This window comes from Lycorma delicatula, chromosome 5 (assembly GCF_047948215.1).
Source record: "Lycorma delicatula isolate Av1 chromosome 5, ASM4794821v1, whole genome shotgun sequence".
NCBI classification, from domain to species: domain Eukaryota; kingdom Metazoa; phylum Arthropoda; class Insecta; order Hemiptera; family Fulgoridae; genus Lycorma; species Lycorma delicatula.
The window spans coordinates 84,926,383-84,944,682 of NC_134459.1; the positions used below are offsets into that span (position 1 = coordinate 84,926,383).

The following is an 18,300-nucleotide window of genomic DNA, read 5'->3' on the forward strand; positions in this document are numbered from 1 at the left end:
AGAAATAATTACTGATTATAAATAAATAAAAAGTCACATGACGGATTACAAGTTTATCATCTTATTATCGATAAAAAAAGGGAACGGAAAAACTTAATATATTTAATATAACATATATTCCCAGCCTGATGCAAATTAGTCATGAAAAAGTGAGGTTCTAGCTCAATAACTATAACGTCGAGCTTGGATAAAAATTAGTCAGAGTGCACCTCCTCAATTTAAAAATTTCAGTAATAAAATGAAAACGCATAGTTTAATAGAAAAGAAAATCGGAGCAAAACAAGTCCGTATTTGTTTTTTTTTAATAAACGAGATTATAAAGCCGGAAACGTATAACACGGCTAGTACAAATGGTATAAACCAAACAATTAGCCGACATGTAAATGTAAAAACAAACAAAATTATAAAAAAAATTAAAATTTAACATACGTTAAATAAACATAAATTAAAATTTAACATACGTAGAAAAAAATTAAAAATTAATTATTTTATCCTCTGATTACTTTTTAAATTATTTTAATTACAAGAGATCGTAAAAGCTTAAGAAATAAATTATTACTTTCTTTTTTATTCAAATAATAAATGAGTAATCGAAATCTTATTTATTTACTTTTCTTTAGAACATACCACCAAAATATAAATTAAAATTTAACAAGTATATTTCAAGGTTTTTCTTGTACGTGCATAAAATGTTACCTAACACTTGAAATATGTTTACATAAACCCATTCCTTCTCTATTAAGTTCAATAGTACTTCGATTGAAGCACCCTCTTGAAAAACATTTCCATCACCAAACACTTCAAACGCGTATAACCTTGAGTTCCACAAGCTTATAAAAATATACATTAATGTAACCTTTTTATTTATTACTTTTAATATTGTTATTATTAATATTATAATATTTAGCGATGAAATCGAACTATTTTACCGCGTTATTCATTAATAAAAATTACTATTAGCCTTAGTACTATCCTTGAAATTATTGTTGTGTCCGTATATAATTATAATTAACTTACAAAGTTATGGATGTAATGCTTTATTTCACATTATATTATTAGCGCTTTTATTACTATTATTACAACACACGATCGTGAGAATATTACTGAATGTTAAGGTATATCTTATTAAACAAGTTACAGTTAATAACAAAGATTATAACGAACGGAGAAAAAAGTAACCGGCTTCGTTACTGTGAAACAATTTATTGATAAGTTGTAACTTCTTGTTTATAGTTTACTATTATAAATATTTATAATAGTACCGATTAATAATCGCTTCAATTTCATTAAAATAAACGGTCCGGTAATTCTTTTCGCTAAATACCTCGTATATATAAAACTAGTTAATTATTTAATTTAATTTACTCATACATTTAAGTTTTTAAATACTATCAATTCATGTAGACAGATGTGAACATACAAAAAAATGAGTAATAAGAAATTTTGTTGGATTCAAATCCTTCTCCCTTGAGACAGTAGGAATGCGTATACATATATCCGATTTACTTACAAAAATGAATGGTTATAGAAACATTTGTAAAAAAAAAAATATTTAAAAAAAGGATTAAATAAAAGTTTCTAAAACTTAATTTACATCTCGTCTAATGTTTTTTTTTCTTTTTTTTAAAATAAAAATACATGAACTACAAATGTGATTAATTCACAGCAATTACGATTGTATATTAAGAAAAAGAAAACAATGCTACAGTTGAAATTTTTTTGTTTGTATACAATTTTTTGTATAATTCGTCATCAAAATTGTACGTCCGATTTGGGTAAGTTCTAATTCACTTCCAAAAATTACAATTTTTTCGCTAATTGAATTAAAAATAATTAATAATAATTTCTATTATTAGGATATGAAAAGAGGCACAAAATTATTAGACCGAATAATTTTGAGATCCAGTTTAACAATTTTAGTCATATATAAGTAATTTATCGACTGATTTGAACAAATTTTGTTCACAATAAAAAGCTTAACATTTTATTTAATAATATAATTTTATAAAACTAACATTTACGTTGCTCTTAATGATTAAAGAATTTTAATGGTCATTTTGAAATTTTTTAAGATTTTCAGAATTATTTATTTTGTAGAATATGTTCTCGGGTACATATACACCAAATTTTATTAAAATGTTTCAATCCGTTCCTAAGATATACATTTTTACTGAAAAAATATAAAATGTCTTACAGAAGGAAAAGTGAGATAGGTCATTTGTCCATAAAACGTTTATGTTTATTTTGACGTTCTGAATCAGTTCCTTAAGTTTGGACATATCCTGTTTCTAGAGCACTCTATATACATTATTCAACTCGCAGCAGGAAAACCTTTTTTTTTACTAATAAAAATAAGATTGTGTAACGTTAGTATGGGAAAAGCGAAGTATACAAAATCCGTTAAATAAGTTTAATTTATAACTAACAGTGATAACTGAAGCCATTAAAACATTAAAATAATTGACATTTAATTTTAAATAAATTTATAACAAAAAATATTTTTTTTTTATAAAATCACAAACACATGGTTAACAAAAAGTAGTGAAACACTTTGGTTATTAAAAATAACTTTTATCGTTTCCTTTGAGTAATGAAAAAAAAAATTATTTGTGTATTAATAACATCACGGATCGAAGTTCGTCGAACGAAAATTCTACTGAATTAATTAATATTTGCTGTGAAACGTATCTCTTACGGTTGTACAATTCACGCCCATTAGCATTTATTTATTCTATCTCCGATAACAACAGGCCTACGCCCATTATAGCTACCCTTCTCCCAATTCTTTATTATAAGAAATGAATTTATCATTGCCTTCTGAATGAAAAGAAAGGCCACTACCACTCTGTCACAGAGATCGGCTGAGTGATAGCATAGAAGTCGTAAGCGTGGCATACTTTTTCCGTAATCGGGTCGGTTTCATTAAAATTTTTGCGTACTTACTTTGTAGATTGAACATTTCTTGAAATGTTTTAATATGTAAAATTTGTCTGTTTCCTTATCACAATAAGGAATATTATTTTTATTTAGTGGCTTATGATTTGTTGCTTTCCACAAACATGACATAATATACTGAGTGTTGCAATCAAACCCTTACATCTTATAAACATTAGATAAAAAAAAATCTGATGTGAACATTACGTGACTTCCTTGTACGCTATTAAATTACAATTAAACTTTTTTTTTTTAAATGAAAAGTACATAAAATTCTATTTCATTAAAAACTTCATATATTTTTTCATATTGATATTTTTCATTTTTGTTTTGTTATTGAATTATTCATCGTAAAATTAAAAAAAAAAAAGTTAAGAAAAAAAGTAATCTGATTCGAACCGATGTGCCTACCCCTAAGATCCAAATATTTAATTAATTAAAATCTTATTTGGCTATAACCCTGGAACCAGAGAAAATAAGTACCACTTATGATATATCGTTGAAAGCTCTCAATGAGGGCTTATTACTGCAGTTAAGAAAAAGTAAAAAGTCAAAAGCAATTTGGATTTTGGACTTTTTTGTATACTTTTGGTCCGGTCGATTGCAATCAAAAGGGGGGGGGACACAATTAGATGTTACAACAGCTCAAAATCCAAAATTTCAACATCCTACGGCTAATAGTTTTTGATTTATGCGAGATACATACGTACGTACGTAAATACATACGGACGTACAGACGTCACGCCGAAACTAGTCAAAATGTATGCAGGGATGGTCAAAATGGATATTTCCGTTGAAATCTGATTACCAAATTTTTCGCGATCACAATACTTTTAATTCGTACAAGGAAGTAAAAAACGAGAAAAAATTTTAAATCTGAAAAGAGCCAAAAATTACCTTCTCTATATTATCATAAATCACTCGTCCGTAAACCAAGGCGTGGAGTCATTGGAATTATGGAATAAATTACATATGTTTCTGGCAATCTAGAAGACTTTACTCTAGAATCACTACCTTGTTTAAAATTTTCTTTTTAAATATCCTGAGCTGTTTCTATCAAGACATGATTTATCTGAATCCCGACATGTAAATACCGGAAAAATTCTTCTTTTTATTAAATTTTGAATTTACGGTTATATGACATATTTGTTTTTCTAATCTGTGTTCTGATAAAAAAGTATACTCAGTTCTTATTCAGTTGGACTAAAAATAATGGTTAACCAAAAAAATAAATTCTGATAGATGAGGATTCAGAATTTTATAAAAATAATTATGTAAACATAAGTTTTCAATAAAATTTCAACAAATCTACAAGCAACAAATTAATCTTCAATTTTTCATTAAGGTAAAAGCAAAATTAGATTTATGATGGATTGAAAAACCATAAAGAAAACAAACATTTATTGTTATAAAATATGAATTATTCATATACGAGTGTGTGTGTATATATATATATATATATATATATCTTTTTTTTTAATTTTGTTATTGTGTACTAATGTAAAAAGAACCTATCTATGTCGTATAAGGTAACAAACAAAGAAAAAAATGATAAAAATATGATGTAGTACTAACGTTATTGTTGAAAGAAAAAACTTATTACAATGAAACCCGTTACAAGATAATTTATTCAAGAAGAAATAAATTGAATAAGAATAAACTGTGTTGCAGGAGACACTTCCTGACGTTAACTTATAGCACTAACTGTTTAATGAATCGATTTAATGAACAATAAAAACTAATTAACGGAATAATCTGCATATACGTAACAATTGATTAAATTATCTTTTATTGATTTCTTTATTTAAATATTGACATTATTGATTAAAATATTTTAGGAAATGAAATATAGAGTAAATGAATTTAAATATATTGATTTCTATACTAAAATCATATGGTAAATTTTAAAACAAAAGGGAACAAATATAACTTCTTACAGTAAAAGAAAAAAAAGGTGATAGCCATTTAATTAACAAACTACATACATGAGAATATTCGGAAAAGTTAATAATTTACGTTAAGAATTTTTGTTACATGGTTTCATGGTAAAATATATGAAATATCACGTACGACGTAATGTCATACGTATCATTCTCATTTTTAACAGTGTGATGGGATCAAGTAACCTTTATAGTTTTGAATTAAATCATAAAAGTTAAATATGGGGGAAAAATTCCGTCTGCTTGCTTGTGAAAGAAATAAGTTGCTATTCTTGAGAATGTTTTGTAACAATGACTTGTATGAGCTCACTTTCTACTTGGTTCAAATTACCTAATTATTAATTAACGATATGACGAAAGCTACCCTAAAAAAATCAATAGGTCTACTACCAAAATTCATAAAAAGTTTACTTCCACCAAGGGGAAAAATTTTATAAAAATGTCTTTGACTGGAATTAAACTACTACTCTACGACAAATCCATTATTATAAATGAACCAGTTCGATAAATTCTGTAGAGGAAATTATTAGTTAGATTTATAAAAACTGTTATTGATGTAGAATTATATAAAAATAAATGGGTTCTGTACTAAGAAAAGAATACAACATGATAACAATCATATTGACAAATAAGGTATTATGTAACATCCCAATCAATTGTACGACGATATATTTAAATGCAAACAAATCACAAGTTTTAGAACGATTATGTTATTATTTTTCTAACCAAATTATTTTTTTTGACGGTCCTGGCTCGATCAATCCGGGTCGGTTTGGCTGGAACCCGACATAACCACATACGGGCGCGTTGTGGTATGTACGAGCAAATTTTTTGGTCTTCTCCTACGTAAAAGGCCCCCCCAAAAAAACCCAATTATAGAGTTAAATTAAAAAAAATCAATACTGTAAATCAATAACTTTATATCTTTTGAAAAAGGAAAAAAATACTCGTAATAAAAAACAGTGATAAAAATATAATTTAATTAATCAAAAGGGGAAATCAAACACTACGAATAGCTTAGAGAAATAATACATAAAATTTAATTTATTAAAAAATTTTATGTATATTTTTAAATATGTAACCAATCATTAGTTTCATTATATACTACCTGACTCTGATAACAGCAGAAGTTCATTTGCCATCTGTGATAGAGATTGCAACTATTAATTAATCTTTTATTTATAAAAAATTCATTCAAAAGAAGCACAGATCTTTGCAAATGGAAATGAAGTAACAAAACAGTAAATAATGTTTATAAATAGTACTACAATAATAAATTCTAACAAAATAACTAACTACATTCTGCTGCTAGGATGATACTATTTTCTAAGCTATTTTTTAACATTTTTGTTATAATTATTAATATATATTTCTAAAAATTTTTATTTGTAAATTTAATTATTTTATCATATTTTAATTATGTATTCTTAATTTAAATTTACCATAGCGAGTTCATGAAAATCTGTTTCTGAAATATCTTCGCTGGTAGGTAGTGACAATACTCCAGAATCACTGATATCGTCAACCTCTCGGTCACCACGACTTTCAGGGCTTCTGCTTGGACTTGATGGTGTCTGTAACATAAAAATAGGAATAAAAACATTATTAAGCTATTATTATACTTAATATACTAATTATTGTTAACGATATAAATATGTAACATTTACGTGAGAAAAAAAATCGGCCACCATACATGTATATTATTCAGTATAAATTAATGTTGTTGAAACTAATGTAGATTATTTTTTTACAATTGAGCCTTTTTTAACAACAATAATTATTTACACAAATTAAAAAAAAAGTTCTATGTGTAGAATATTAACTTTTCTGAGAATTATTGTAGAGAAATATTTTAGGTCAAAAAGATTCAATTATAATTAAAGGTAAACTAATATTAATTTTATTAAACTTATAAAAATTATAATTGAATAATTAAATTAATAGAAAGACAGTCGAAAAAAGTGAACTGATTGCTCGAACAATTGTTAAATGTATCTATACTAGTATTGCAACCTAAGTCAGAAGGATCGTGTAAATAATTGACATTCAAGAACAATAGATTTACTTAAGTATATTTCTCATCAAATAAATAAATAAGTAAAAAAATCTATTTTAATATATAAAATGATCATTTTAATTTAAAAAAAGACTATTATATTAATTAATTTATTAGTTACATTAATTTACATTAATAAAAAGGACAGAAACTATTTTATTTTGGATAATTATTTAAATTATATATTTTATTTCAATAAGGTTATCGTAATTAGAATTTAAAAGAAAAGTCAAGATCGTATAGTAAAACATAATTACTAAAAAATTAAATTAATTAAGAAAATATTTTACAGTTGTAAACCGTATAATAAATCTTATTGAGAGTAGAAATTCATTCATACACTCATAAAATTTAATGAACGATTGAAAAAATACGAATAGCGTGCTAAACCATGAAGGACTTATTGAATTAACTGCTACGGTCGATTGGCAAACTCACAATGGTTATTTCTCTCCGAAACTGAACTAATTGAATACGTCATAAAATTAATTAATCACATCCGAGAAAATAAGGTATTCTGTTACTTCAAGAATTTATAAAATTAGGATTGTAGGAAATATAATTCCGTCACATAATACAAAAAAGTTAAAATAAAAATAAGATTTAAATTTATAAATGTGAGGTATTTTCATTTATCCGTTTAAGTAGCATTTATATAGATTAGATAACTCAATTTTCTTTTTTTTACAATTTTATTTTTTACAGGGTAGTTTTTATAATTTTGAGCCTAAGAGGTTTTTTATAGATTTTGCATAAAATTATAATTTTTCGAAAGCATAACGAACTAACTCACAGCTCTTAGTTCACAAACCTATGTTGTTAGGTTACACTTTCGAGGTGAGAAATATATTGGTTTTATTTGCCAAAATTGGCAATGACCAAAGAGAAAGATTGGCGACCTATATGGAATATTCGCTAAAAGACTTACAATATATATACAATACAATACAATATAATAGTAATACAAAGTTTAGTTCAAAAATAGTTTTTGTTATAATATATTGTTTATTAAATGTTGTGCATGTATTTATAAACGTGTATTTCAAGTTATCAGATAATGGAAAACAACCAAGAATTGAATTATATTTATAGCAGTGGAAAAAAAACATTTTAAAAGTTGTAAAATTATTAAACTTTTTTTTAAAGATTTAATCATATTATTTTTAATTATTCCTTACAATATTTGTACATCTGTAAGTTATAAAAACAATAGTAGTCAGTTTATTTTCGTTCAATATTTTTGTAAAAATTATTCATTTATTATTGTTTAACAATGACGATCTATTGGTTTTTTCTTTTTTTACTTCTGTGTCTACTTGTTTCTTATCACATCATCAATAATTGGCTTTCAAGGGTTACTGAAATTTGAATACTGTAAATGTATTTACACAGAGAGTGATTCACGTAGAATGTAACATACTTTTAGGACATGTTCTACTGGTGAGAATAAAAAAGAACGTTGATATAAATATAGGATCGGAAACTCTTCGCTAGCGAGCGCCGGGTGGCGAAAAATTTTGTCCTGATTTCTGCGCCTACGGTAAAAATTAAGTCGTGAGTGTAATTTTTGGGATCCAAATTAGGGAGTAAATTTAGTTGTTTTATATTAAATCTTACCAAAAAAATTGAAAAAAATGATCCCAGAATTGTATCTTTAGTACTTTTCGAGAAATCTGCGATAAAATACAAAAAAGGGAGTCAAGAAACACACTACTTTGTGTTTGGAGTAACATAACTTTGTTAAATGGGTAATAAACATTTCAAAAAACTCTACAAGTTTTAAACCAGACTTGTAGAGAATTTGATTCTTAATAAAATGATATGAATAACGTTCACAGAAACTAAATATAAACGTGAGAATTTTGAAGTTTATTAAAAACAAAATATATCAGAACGTAGAAAATTTTAACTAGGTATTAAACAAAGCAAATTTTTCGGTATTACAAAATAAATAATTAAATATTTTAGAAAAATAACATTAAAAACACAGCAATAAAACTAACTTTAAAACATTAAATAAACTTCTGAAATGCCCTTCTTTATTTTTCTCCTTTATGTATTTGAGAACATGTCCTGAAAGTTTGATAACATTCTTCGTGTGTACTAGTATATGTTAGGGAAGAATATTTTTACTATGCTTCCTTACCAAAAATAAGCTGTCGGAGAATACGTGTCTGATAATTAGAACTAAGATAAGTATTACTTGAATACAATTCGTAGTCAGTCACCTGTAGACATAATACTGTTGTGAGGACGAAGGAAATCGTAGCTAAATAGTGGTGAAGAATTCTGTTATTAGGCAGCATTTACGACCAACGGTACTTCACGGTGCAGGAAAAACAGCCATTATATCTGAAGAGTTAACTACGGGCAGACCCGACTAGCTACCCTTTAAACTTTTTACTTACAGGACAACTGGGCAATCCGTTGTGTGTGAGGAAATAAATAGATATATCTCGAAAAGCTAAACAATTTTAACAACTTTTAAGGACTTATACGATTATCCATGCTACTGGTATAATTAAAACGGGAAACACCTATCCTATGAAGGACAACCAAAAGGCGATTGATTGCAGTGTAGTAATATACATGTATATAATGTAGGTAACATATATACTCGTACATTCCTGTGCTTTGAATCAAACTTCACTCGCTTCACTTCTTTTGTCATCCATCCTCAAAACATTTCTCTGGATAACTGCTTTATCTTTCACATCCTTTCATTCAATCCATTCATCTCTTCTTTGAACTACCTTTTGGCCTTCAACCCTTTATTTTTACTTCAGCAATCTTTATTACCGCTTTTCTTTCATGCATTCGTTCGTCACGCAAACCAACGCACTCTGCTATATTAAATTTCTATATAAAATTTTCTACTTCACCCTTCTTTCTTTTCTTATTTCTAATGTGAATAGTTCTATTTCTTTCAAACATTCTTCTGACAAACTTTATCGCTAGATCTTACCTTCCTCACTGTAGCCGTTGAATCATTTTTCCGGACCGAATACCAAGACTGGTATGAACTACGCCTACCATTATGTTTCATTCTTCTTAGGAATCTTTACATCCCTAATTCCCTAACAGATTCCGTTACATTAAAGAAAAACTGCGTTCACTTCCAATGCTCTTATGTGTTCTTATATCCTTTAATATCTCACTATAATCATAAAATGCCATTTACAAAAATAAATCAAGTAAAGAAGACTATAACACTTACTATAAAATTAATTTTGTTGAAAGAAATGTTATTTAATGAAAAAGTAACGCTATAAATAGCGACGCTATAAAATGTAACGCTGTAGCATTACGCTATAAATCAATGAGCGTAATGCTATAAATTAGCCTTCTTTATTCGAGGTAATAAAGATCGAAATTACTTTGGATAACCAATTAATTTTTTAATAAATTATTTGTTTTAGGTTCCATATTTCTATATCGTTATAAAAACTATTTTATTTTACGTAAGTAAAAACAATTAGAGGCAATTAATTATATTATTAAATGTATTTAAATTATTTAAATCTCATTTAAATAAAATAAGCCAATTTTTTTTTTTTTACTGAAAAAATACAATTCATAGGATATACAGCAAAGAAAACGAAAAAAATTATAAACCATTTTTTTTGGACGTGTAACAAAAAAGTATTCTATTAATAGCATATTTTTGTAACGTTAAAGTTAACATTTAAACCATTACATTCCTTAAAAAGAACATTTTTAAATCAAACTGATTAATTTTAAGCAAAATATTTTGTAGAGAATTTTTCCTTATAATATTCCGATTTGGGCTTTTTTTTCAATTTCGTTAATTTGGTTTACTTATATATTGCTGGATAGGAAATAAATGAAACAGAATGTTATACAGAAGAAAAGATGGTTAGGATTGATGAATGATCTTGTTCGAAACACATAACACAGTTGCTCGGTAAAGGAGCAACCTCCTTTTCAAATCTAATAAATAAAAAATAAGTAATCTATTAAACAATAACACTCGGTAATTGGAGCTTTACTACATATTTACATGAATACATAATGGAATAAAATTATTTAACATACTAACTAGTAGGATACACGGCATAGTTAGTAGTTAACAATAAAAAAACGGTCTGGAAAAGTAATAAAGAAAGAGCTTTTATTGAAAAGAAAATGGTTTTTACATAATAGAAGTAACAAACATAATTGATGTTATAAACTTGTAGGCTACAAGAGATTATAATTTTTTATAAGATACTTGTGTAAACATGAAAACATTAATGCTTCATTTTTATAGATTTATGATTGTGTATTTGTATTTATATATATATATATATATATGTGTGTGTGTGTGTGTGTGCGTGCGCGCGCGCGTGTGCGTGGGAAATTTTCATTTGGTAAATTCTGTTCCCAAATGATGATTAATTATATTACAAAATGAATAAATTCGTTTGGTAGTCAGTAAACAGTTATTATGTCCAGGGAGTACTGTTTTTTAATAACATATTTAATTAAATGTTAAACTGTAATTAGCTAATTAAAATAATCTGCTACCATTGTTATTTTTATAATGTAAAGGATAGTTACATAAAAATAACTGCTACACACATTAAGAGGATTTGATATTGCCAGTTTTTTAAAATTTTTTTAACTTTTATCCTCTAAAAGTTGAGAATAAAAAACACGAGATTCATATAAACAGGTATATTTTTGTTCAAAAGTTTAAATTTATCTTGTTGGGCTGTGAAGTATTGATTTATTAATTTTTTTGGCAAGTGACATACAATCCGGTGCTTGTACATAATTAACAAATTACGGCAAATTCATACCCCGAAATTTCAGGTTGAAAAAAAGAGTATGAAATCACCTGAATCAAGAAGATGATTTGTATTAATTTCTTTATACAGAAAAAAAAATTCGTATGCAAACTGATGTTTTGATTTTTATTAGCAAATGAAAGTGTGTTCAAAATTTTATGAAATTTTCATTTATACACGACTCCCCAAAAAGGAGTGTAGTGTATTTAGGGTATATGTATATATGTGTTTGTTCCACCGTAGTAGCTCAACGGCTGAACCGATTTGGATGTATGACTCCGCGTTGTAATCCTTAAGTTACTGGGATTGTAATAGGATATAAATATGAATTATATGTTTAAATAAATTGAAAAAAAATTATACTATATACAAATAACGCAGCAAAATCAATACGTCGAACGAAATGAACCAAATGTAATTTCCAAGAAATAGACTACGGGAAGCTTTTTAGTACGTGGGCATTTTAACAAAGTTAAATATTTTAACCAAATCATATTGGCATAAAGCCTTTACGGATATAGTGGCAATGGTCCGAAATTTAGGGGCTCTGCATTACTACATTACATTGTCGTGTAATGATCTGCACTTTCACATTTCTTTTTGGCACTTGTGTTTTTAATTTTTAACAGATTTAAAAATTGTTACTAAAAGAAAATCTATTCCGAATTTTATTTCAGTTGATTGAATGATTATAGAGTTATTTCTTTTTATATAAATTAAGTGAATAAGATATACAATTCGGGATTTCAGAAGAAAACATAACTGAAATAACAGGGGAGACTAATTTGCCGGAGCAAAAGTTAATAATATTATATTTTTTAGGCTAGTTTATTAAAGTACAATATAATTTCTAACATACAATTTATGTTATAAATACAGTAATTAATTTATTATTAAAAATAAAAATAAAAGAATATTAATAATATTTTATGGTAAAATAATTTTTATTATTATTTATTAGTGAAAAATAACTGGTTCATTAATGAACCAATTACTTTGTTGCTTTTGTAACTTTGCTACTTTGTTACTTTGGTAACTCAGATTTAACTAATTCCAGCTAAAATTTGGTTCTCTTACTCAGATCTATTACATTTGTAAGATTTAAAAACTTCATACGCCCTATGGATTTTGAAAAAAAGAATTTTATTTTATTATGTATACTTTTCTGCCAGTCGTGAAATCGTTTTAAATGTTTGTACTTTTAAAAAAATCTACAGATTTTACTTTAAATAAAGAAATTAATTTACGTTTTACAATAATTTTCATTACAAAAATTAGACAAGTAAATAAAAAATAAATTATATTAAAATTAAATAGTAGATTATTTTTAAATGATAAAATTTACGTGTGTTTTATTTTAATTCATTTTAACTCATTTGTGTGTTTTATTTTAATTTTCATTGGGAAAACAAACTATTTTTATGGAAAATACTAAAGAATTTTGTTATTCCATTTTTCAGAGAAAGGATTCTTCAATTTTTATTCACATAAAATATGCAAATAAGTTGAATATCTCATTATCTCATTGTAATCTCATACTCCATGAGTAATGAATAAGTTAAGTAGCAGTATTGGTTAAAAAAGCTGAACATTAAGAACCGGCCAAGTTAAAAGCGAATAGAGAAGAATGAAGGTTATGAAAAACAACCTTGAAGCTGTCTTTGATAATGCTATCTTGTTATCCAGCATTATAAACGAATATTTGTGGAAGTACATTTGTATTCGTTTGTCTAGTGCGGATCGGCGATTGTTACATGTGCTCTTAAAAATAAGTTAATAAATCTAATCGATAGTTTACATGAAAATATATAAAGTTCCATAAACAAAATGGTTGTAGGCGACTAGATACGAGATAAAAATCACTCCATAAATGGAATGGCCAGTCACAAGATAATAAGCATCTTATTTCAGGCCAACTAAGGAAAAGAGGAGAAATATAGCTTCCCATTATCTTCTTAACCGAGTTGAACATTCTGCTGCACTTCGGCATGTCAAGTTAACCGAAATTCAGTGGTTCAGCCGTAAAAATGACATCTTCACTCACTAAGAGATTAGTGTACAGTGAATACAATTATTCTTAGAGAAAGCAAGTAAGATTTGTGTATCTTGTATTTAGTTCTTCACATAATTCATAGCCATACGAGAGACTAGGAACATTGTACCCTTTTCTACAGTGAAACAATGTGTTATATATACATTACTTCTACTTAATAGGATAATTGTATATATAAGAAATTTTTATTTATTGTTTACTTTGTTTAATAATTATGTATAACTAATTAAACAACGTAGCTTTTAATTTAATTTCAAATAAATGCGTTACATGAGTCCCTACACACACTCTTTCTCTCTTTTATCTCTAAAAGCCGTTCACTCGCTTTAATCCTAAGTAATAACGCAGAGGCTGTTCAGACAACCGAATAATTCCGATTAGCGAACATTATTATATTAGTAACGGTAAAGCACAGTGAAAACTGGTAAATAAAAAAAAAAAATATATTTCATTTTTTAAAGAAAAGTAATATTTTACTTTTGCTTAATGGATTCTGGATCCACTATTTCTTTTTCGAAACTTTTATATAAATAAACTTAAATAAAAATAAAAATACGAGTATTAATATCTTAACAAATGAAAATATGAATATTCAAACTGAGGATAAAATATCAACTGAGAAAAAAAAGGATTTAACAATGTTTTTGTAAACAATTATCTTTTTATATTTAATGAAAGTTGTCATAAAAAGTATATAATATAAATTATACCAGTTTTTTTGGTTATGAAAATAAGTAATTTAAAAAAAAATTAAAATAAAATACGTTATTTTATATTTAAACAGTAAAAATATTTTTTTTTAAATAAAAAACAAATAAAAAAAAGATTACGAAAAATTTTTTTAAGGTCAGCTGTAATTAAGATTAAATTTACTAACCTAGAAACTAACGAGTTATCTTCCTGTATAAAACTTAATCAAATGAAACGCAGCTACATAACTATAATTAACTGATTTGAATCACTGGTTTACAGAAAATATAATTCTTATAATAATAGTAGTTTTCCCACGTAGGATTGGCAAATATTTTAAAACAAACAAACAAACAACACACAAAAACAATACTTTAGTATTACACGGTTATTATAAATACCGCCGCAACAATCATGGTAACAACCCGAGCGAGAGTTCCAGACTCACTGGAAGTATGCGTTTGTTGTAGAGGAGCGACCAGACTAACCGACATGAGTGTAGGAGTGCCATGGTTTGTGCAACTCTTTTAACACAATATAGGTCAGCAATTTGTAAGGCTACAGGTGGTGTCCTCGGACTTCTACACTGGTTATACCAATTCTTAGTTATCAGAATTCAATTTCGTTATTGAATATTAATTTTGCACGAAAAAATTACAAAATATTATAGTTTTTTGAATTTAAATTTTGTTTTTATTAGAAAGCTTAAAATATAATGGATAAATATTTTAATGTAAATTAAATTACAGTTCTATACGTAAAAATTAAAATTATTTACAAAATTCTACAGCATTAAATTTTGGTTCTTACTTTCATTTTCATGTTTTAGACAAAATGTTAAAAAACTCAAGTACGAAGAGAAAACAAGAATCAAGATAAAGTTCATTAGTTGAGGTACTAAAATATACAAGACGTGAAAAAATGTGATTTTTCCAGTTAAAACTTTTGAAGCTCTCCGGATTTCAAAATTTAATATTTCGAAGAGATTTGTAAATAATAAATTTCTATTACAAAAATTTTTTCTTTTAAGGTTACTGAATCAAAAGAAAATATAGAATATGATTTTTATTGTTCCAAAATTTTTAATAATTATGTTGGTAAAATTGTTTTCGCATTTTAACACGCGAATTTTTACTTCCTTGTACGTAGTACAGGATGTATTAAAATCGCGAAAAATACGTTTTCAGATTTCAACGGAAATATCCATTTTGCCATCCGTGAATCCATTTTGACTAATTTCAGCGTGAAGTTTGTACGTACGTACGTATATACTTATATCTCGCATAAATTAAAAACGATTACCCGTAAGATGTTGAAATGTTGTATTTAGAACTGTTGTAACATCTAGTTATGCACCTCCCCTTTTGATTGCAATTGACTGAACCAAAAGTTTCCATAAAAGCTCAAAAAAAAAAAAAAATTGGATTTTGGACTTTTTCTCAAGTGCAATAATAAGTCCTCATCGGGAGTTTATGAACGAGATATAAGAGATAAGAGGTACTTATTTTCATTGGTTCCAGAGTTATAGCTAAATAAAATTTTAATTAATAAAATATTTGGATCTTACAAGGGGAAGGCAAATCGGTTCAAATCCGACTTCATTTCCTTTTCTTTTTTTTTTAACTTTTTCTCTTTATTTTAAATATATTGATTTATTTAATAATTATCAACCTTTGATGGTAAAAAAATTTACAATAAATAATAATTCAATAATAACAATATTAAAAAATGTTAAAAAAGGATCTGGAGTTATTAGTGAAATAAAATTTTATGTACTTTCCATTTAAAAAAAAAATGTGTATATGCAATTTAATAGGCGTATAAGGAAGTCATGTGGTGTCCCATCAGATTTTTGCGTTGGTAACGCAACGCATTTCAGATGATTTATGATTCCCATTACTCTTAAGGATGTATCAAAATATTTTTACTCATATTACCATGTCCTGCACAACCTATTGTTTTGTGTTTATTCCTTTAATGCCGTTAATTTTCCCTAAGATTAGTGCAACGTTTAAGCAAATATGTATATATATATATATATATATATATATATATATATATATATATATATATATGTGTGTGTGTGTGTGTGTGTGTGTGTGTGTGTGTGTATTATTTAGAGGAAAGCAATAAATATTATTCTAATTTAATTTTTTTAATTAACTGACTGTTGATCAATAATTGTTTCGATTTTTTCATCAAGAATACTTCAACTGAAGATTAAACCGTACAACGAATGATTTACTTTGATAACCAGAAAATTTCCATTGGAAAATAACTTTCAATTGTTTTAATAAATAAGTAAATCAGTAGTAATAAATTATCCAATCAGATATTCCTTTGAATTATTACTATACAGAATAGTTCTGTTTGGTCCGCGACGTGATATCTCCTAAATGAACAAAGAAAACAATTACAATGCACCTGATGCTACAGTCATTCGCTTTCATTTAATCGGTTACGTTAATTTAATCAGAAACGGTTGTAACACGATACGGAACCCCTATACTTTAAATAATCTAAAAGCAGAATACCATTTATCACAGATAATTTCGTACTTTAATTAGAATATGGGGGAAAGGAATTATAGTGAATAAATATACCTTGCTAATTTTTAATTCTCGCATTAAAATTAAATTAATATAAATAATTTTATTCTAAATTTGTAACTTCTACAAACTGTATTACAATTTTTGGTACTTATTTTCATCGTACCGCCACTTTTTCCGTTTTTTTTTTATGCAACTTCTTTGTCAAAAAACAACGTATTAAACTTATTATTACAATGTATTAAATAAAAATTATGTCTATTAGCGAGCGAGCATAGGTTATTTGTTTAAATTATATTGACTTCTTGTACTGACGAATCGTACGTATAACTTATGCTCGCTTCGCTCGCTAACCTCGTCTAATTAACGTTAAATATTATATTATACGCCATTTTAACATTAATTAGACGGAGTTAGCGATCGTAGGTTATGTTTGGTTAGGTTTTGTTGTTATATGTACGATTCCTCAGTTGACGGAGTCACATAAACTATTTTGTAATTTTTATTTTTCATTAAAAAAGGTACGTTTTCTACCTTAAATAAACATTATTATTATTTATTTTCTCATGAAATGTGAAGAATTTGCATCAAAAAAGTAAAAAAGAGTGGCGGTGCGATAACGAACAAGTACAAAATTCTTTTTTGCTATTTATTTTAATTTATATTTCTTGTAAAGCAACGACTGAGTAATACATATTGTAATAAAATAAATAATATTTATTTCTAAATGTTGCTGTGACAAATTCTAACTGTAAAGGGATCGCCGATTATACTACTTCTAAATCTTGGAACATCTTCGGAATTCAAGAGTTTTTTTTCTTGATGAATTTACCACATAAGCTTTTGAAAACTTGTCTTGTACCTGGGAATATGGACATAGAATTTTATAGCGTATGAAAAATGACCATGCCTGACGAGGATTCGAATCCATGACCGTCTGATGAAAGGCCGAGACGCTACCACTCCGCCACGGAGATCGGTATAAAAGAAAACTTGAAAAAATTACATGAAAAAATTAATAAAGATTAAGGCCTATTTAGTAATACTATTCATATCCATTTACAATTACTCCTTTTTAATAGTGAAGAGAAGAAAGATGAAACTATGTAAAAACCCTCATTAGGAGTCGAACTTGAGACCAAGTAATCGAAAACTAAACTTAAAGAATGCCACACAAACTGACTAGCCATTATTATAAATACGAAATAATTCGTACATATTTTTTTTTCAGTCAATATTATTAAAAACATCGATTAAACAAGATAAAAAACCACACTGTTTACAATTC

General features: G+C 26.7%; 1 protein-coding gene across 4 annotated transcripts in view; it reads right to left on the minus strand.

Annotated features, from left to right (window-relative positions):
* LOC142325156 (uncharacterized) overlaps positions 1–18,300 on the minus strand; it is a 506,788-nt gene that overhangs the window by 51,550 nt on the left and 436,938 nt on the right. For all 4 annotated transcript variants that reach the window (XM_075366560.1, XM_075366557.1, XM_075366558.1 and 1 more), the window contains exon 11: positions 6,317–6,448. In XM_075366560.1, coding sequence (XP_075222675.1) covers positions 6,317–6,448 — 132 coding nt within the window. The remainder of the gene's footprint in view (positions 1–6,316; positions 6,449–18,300) is intronic.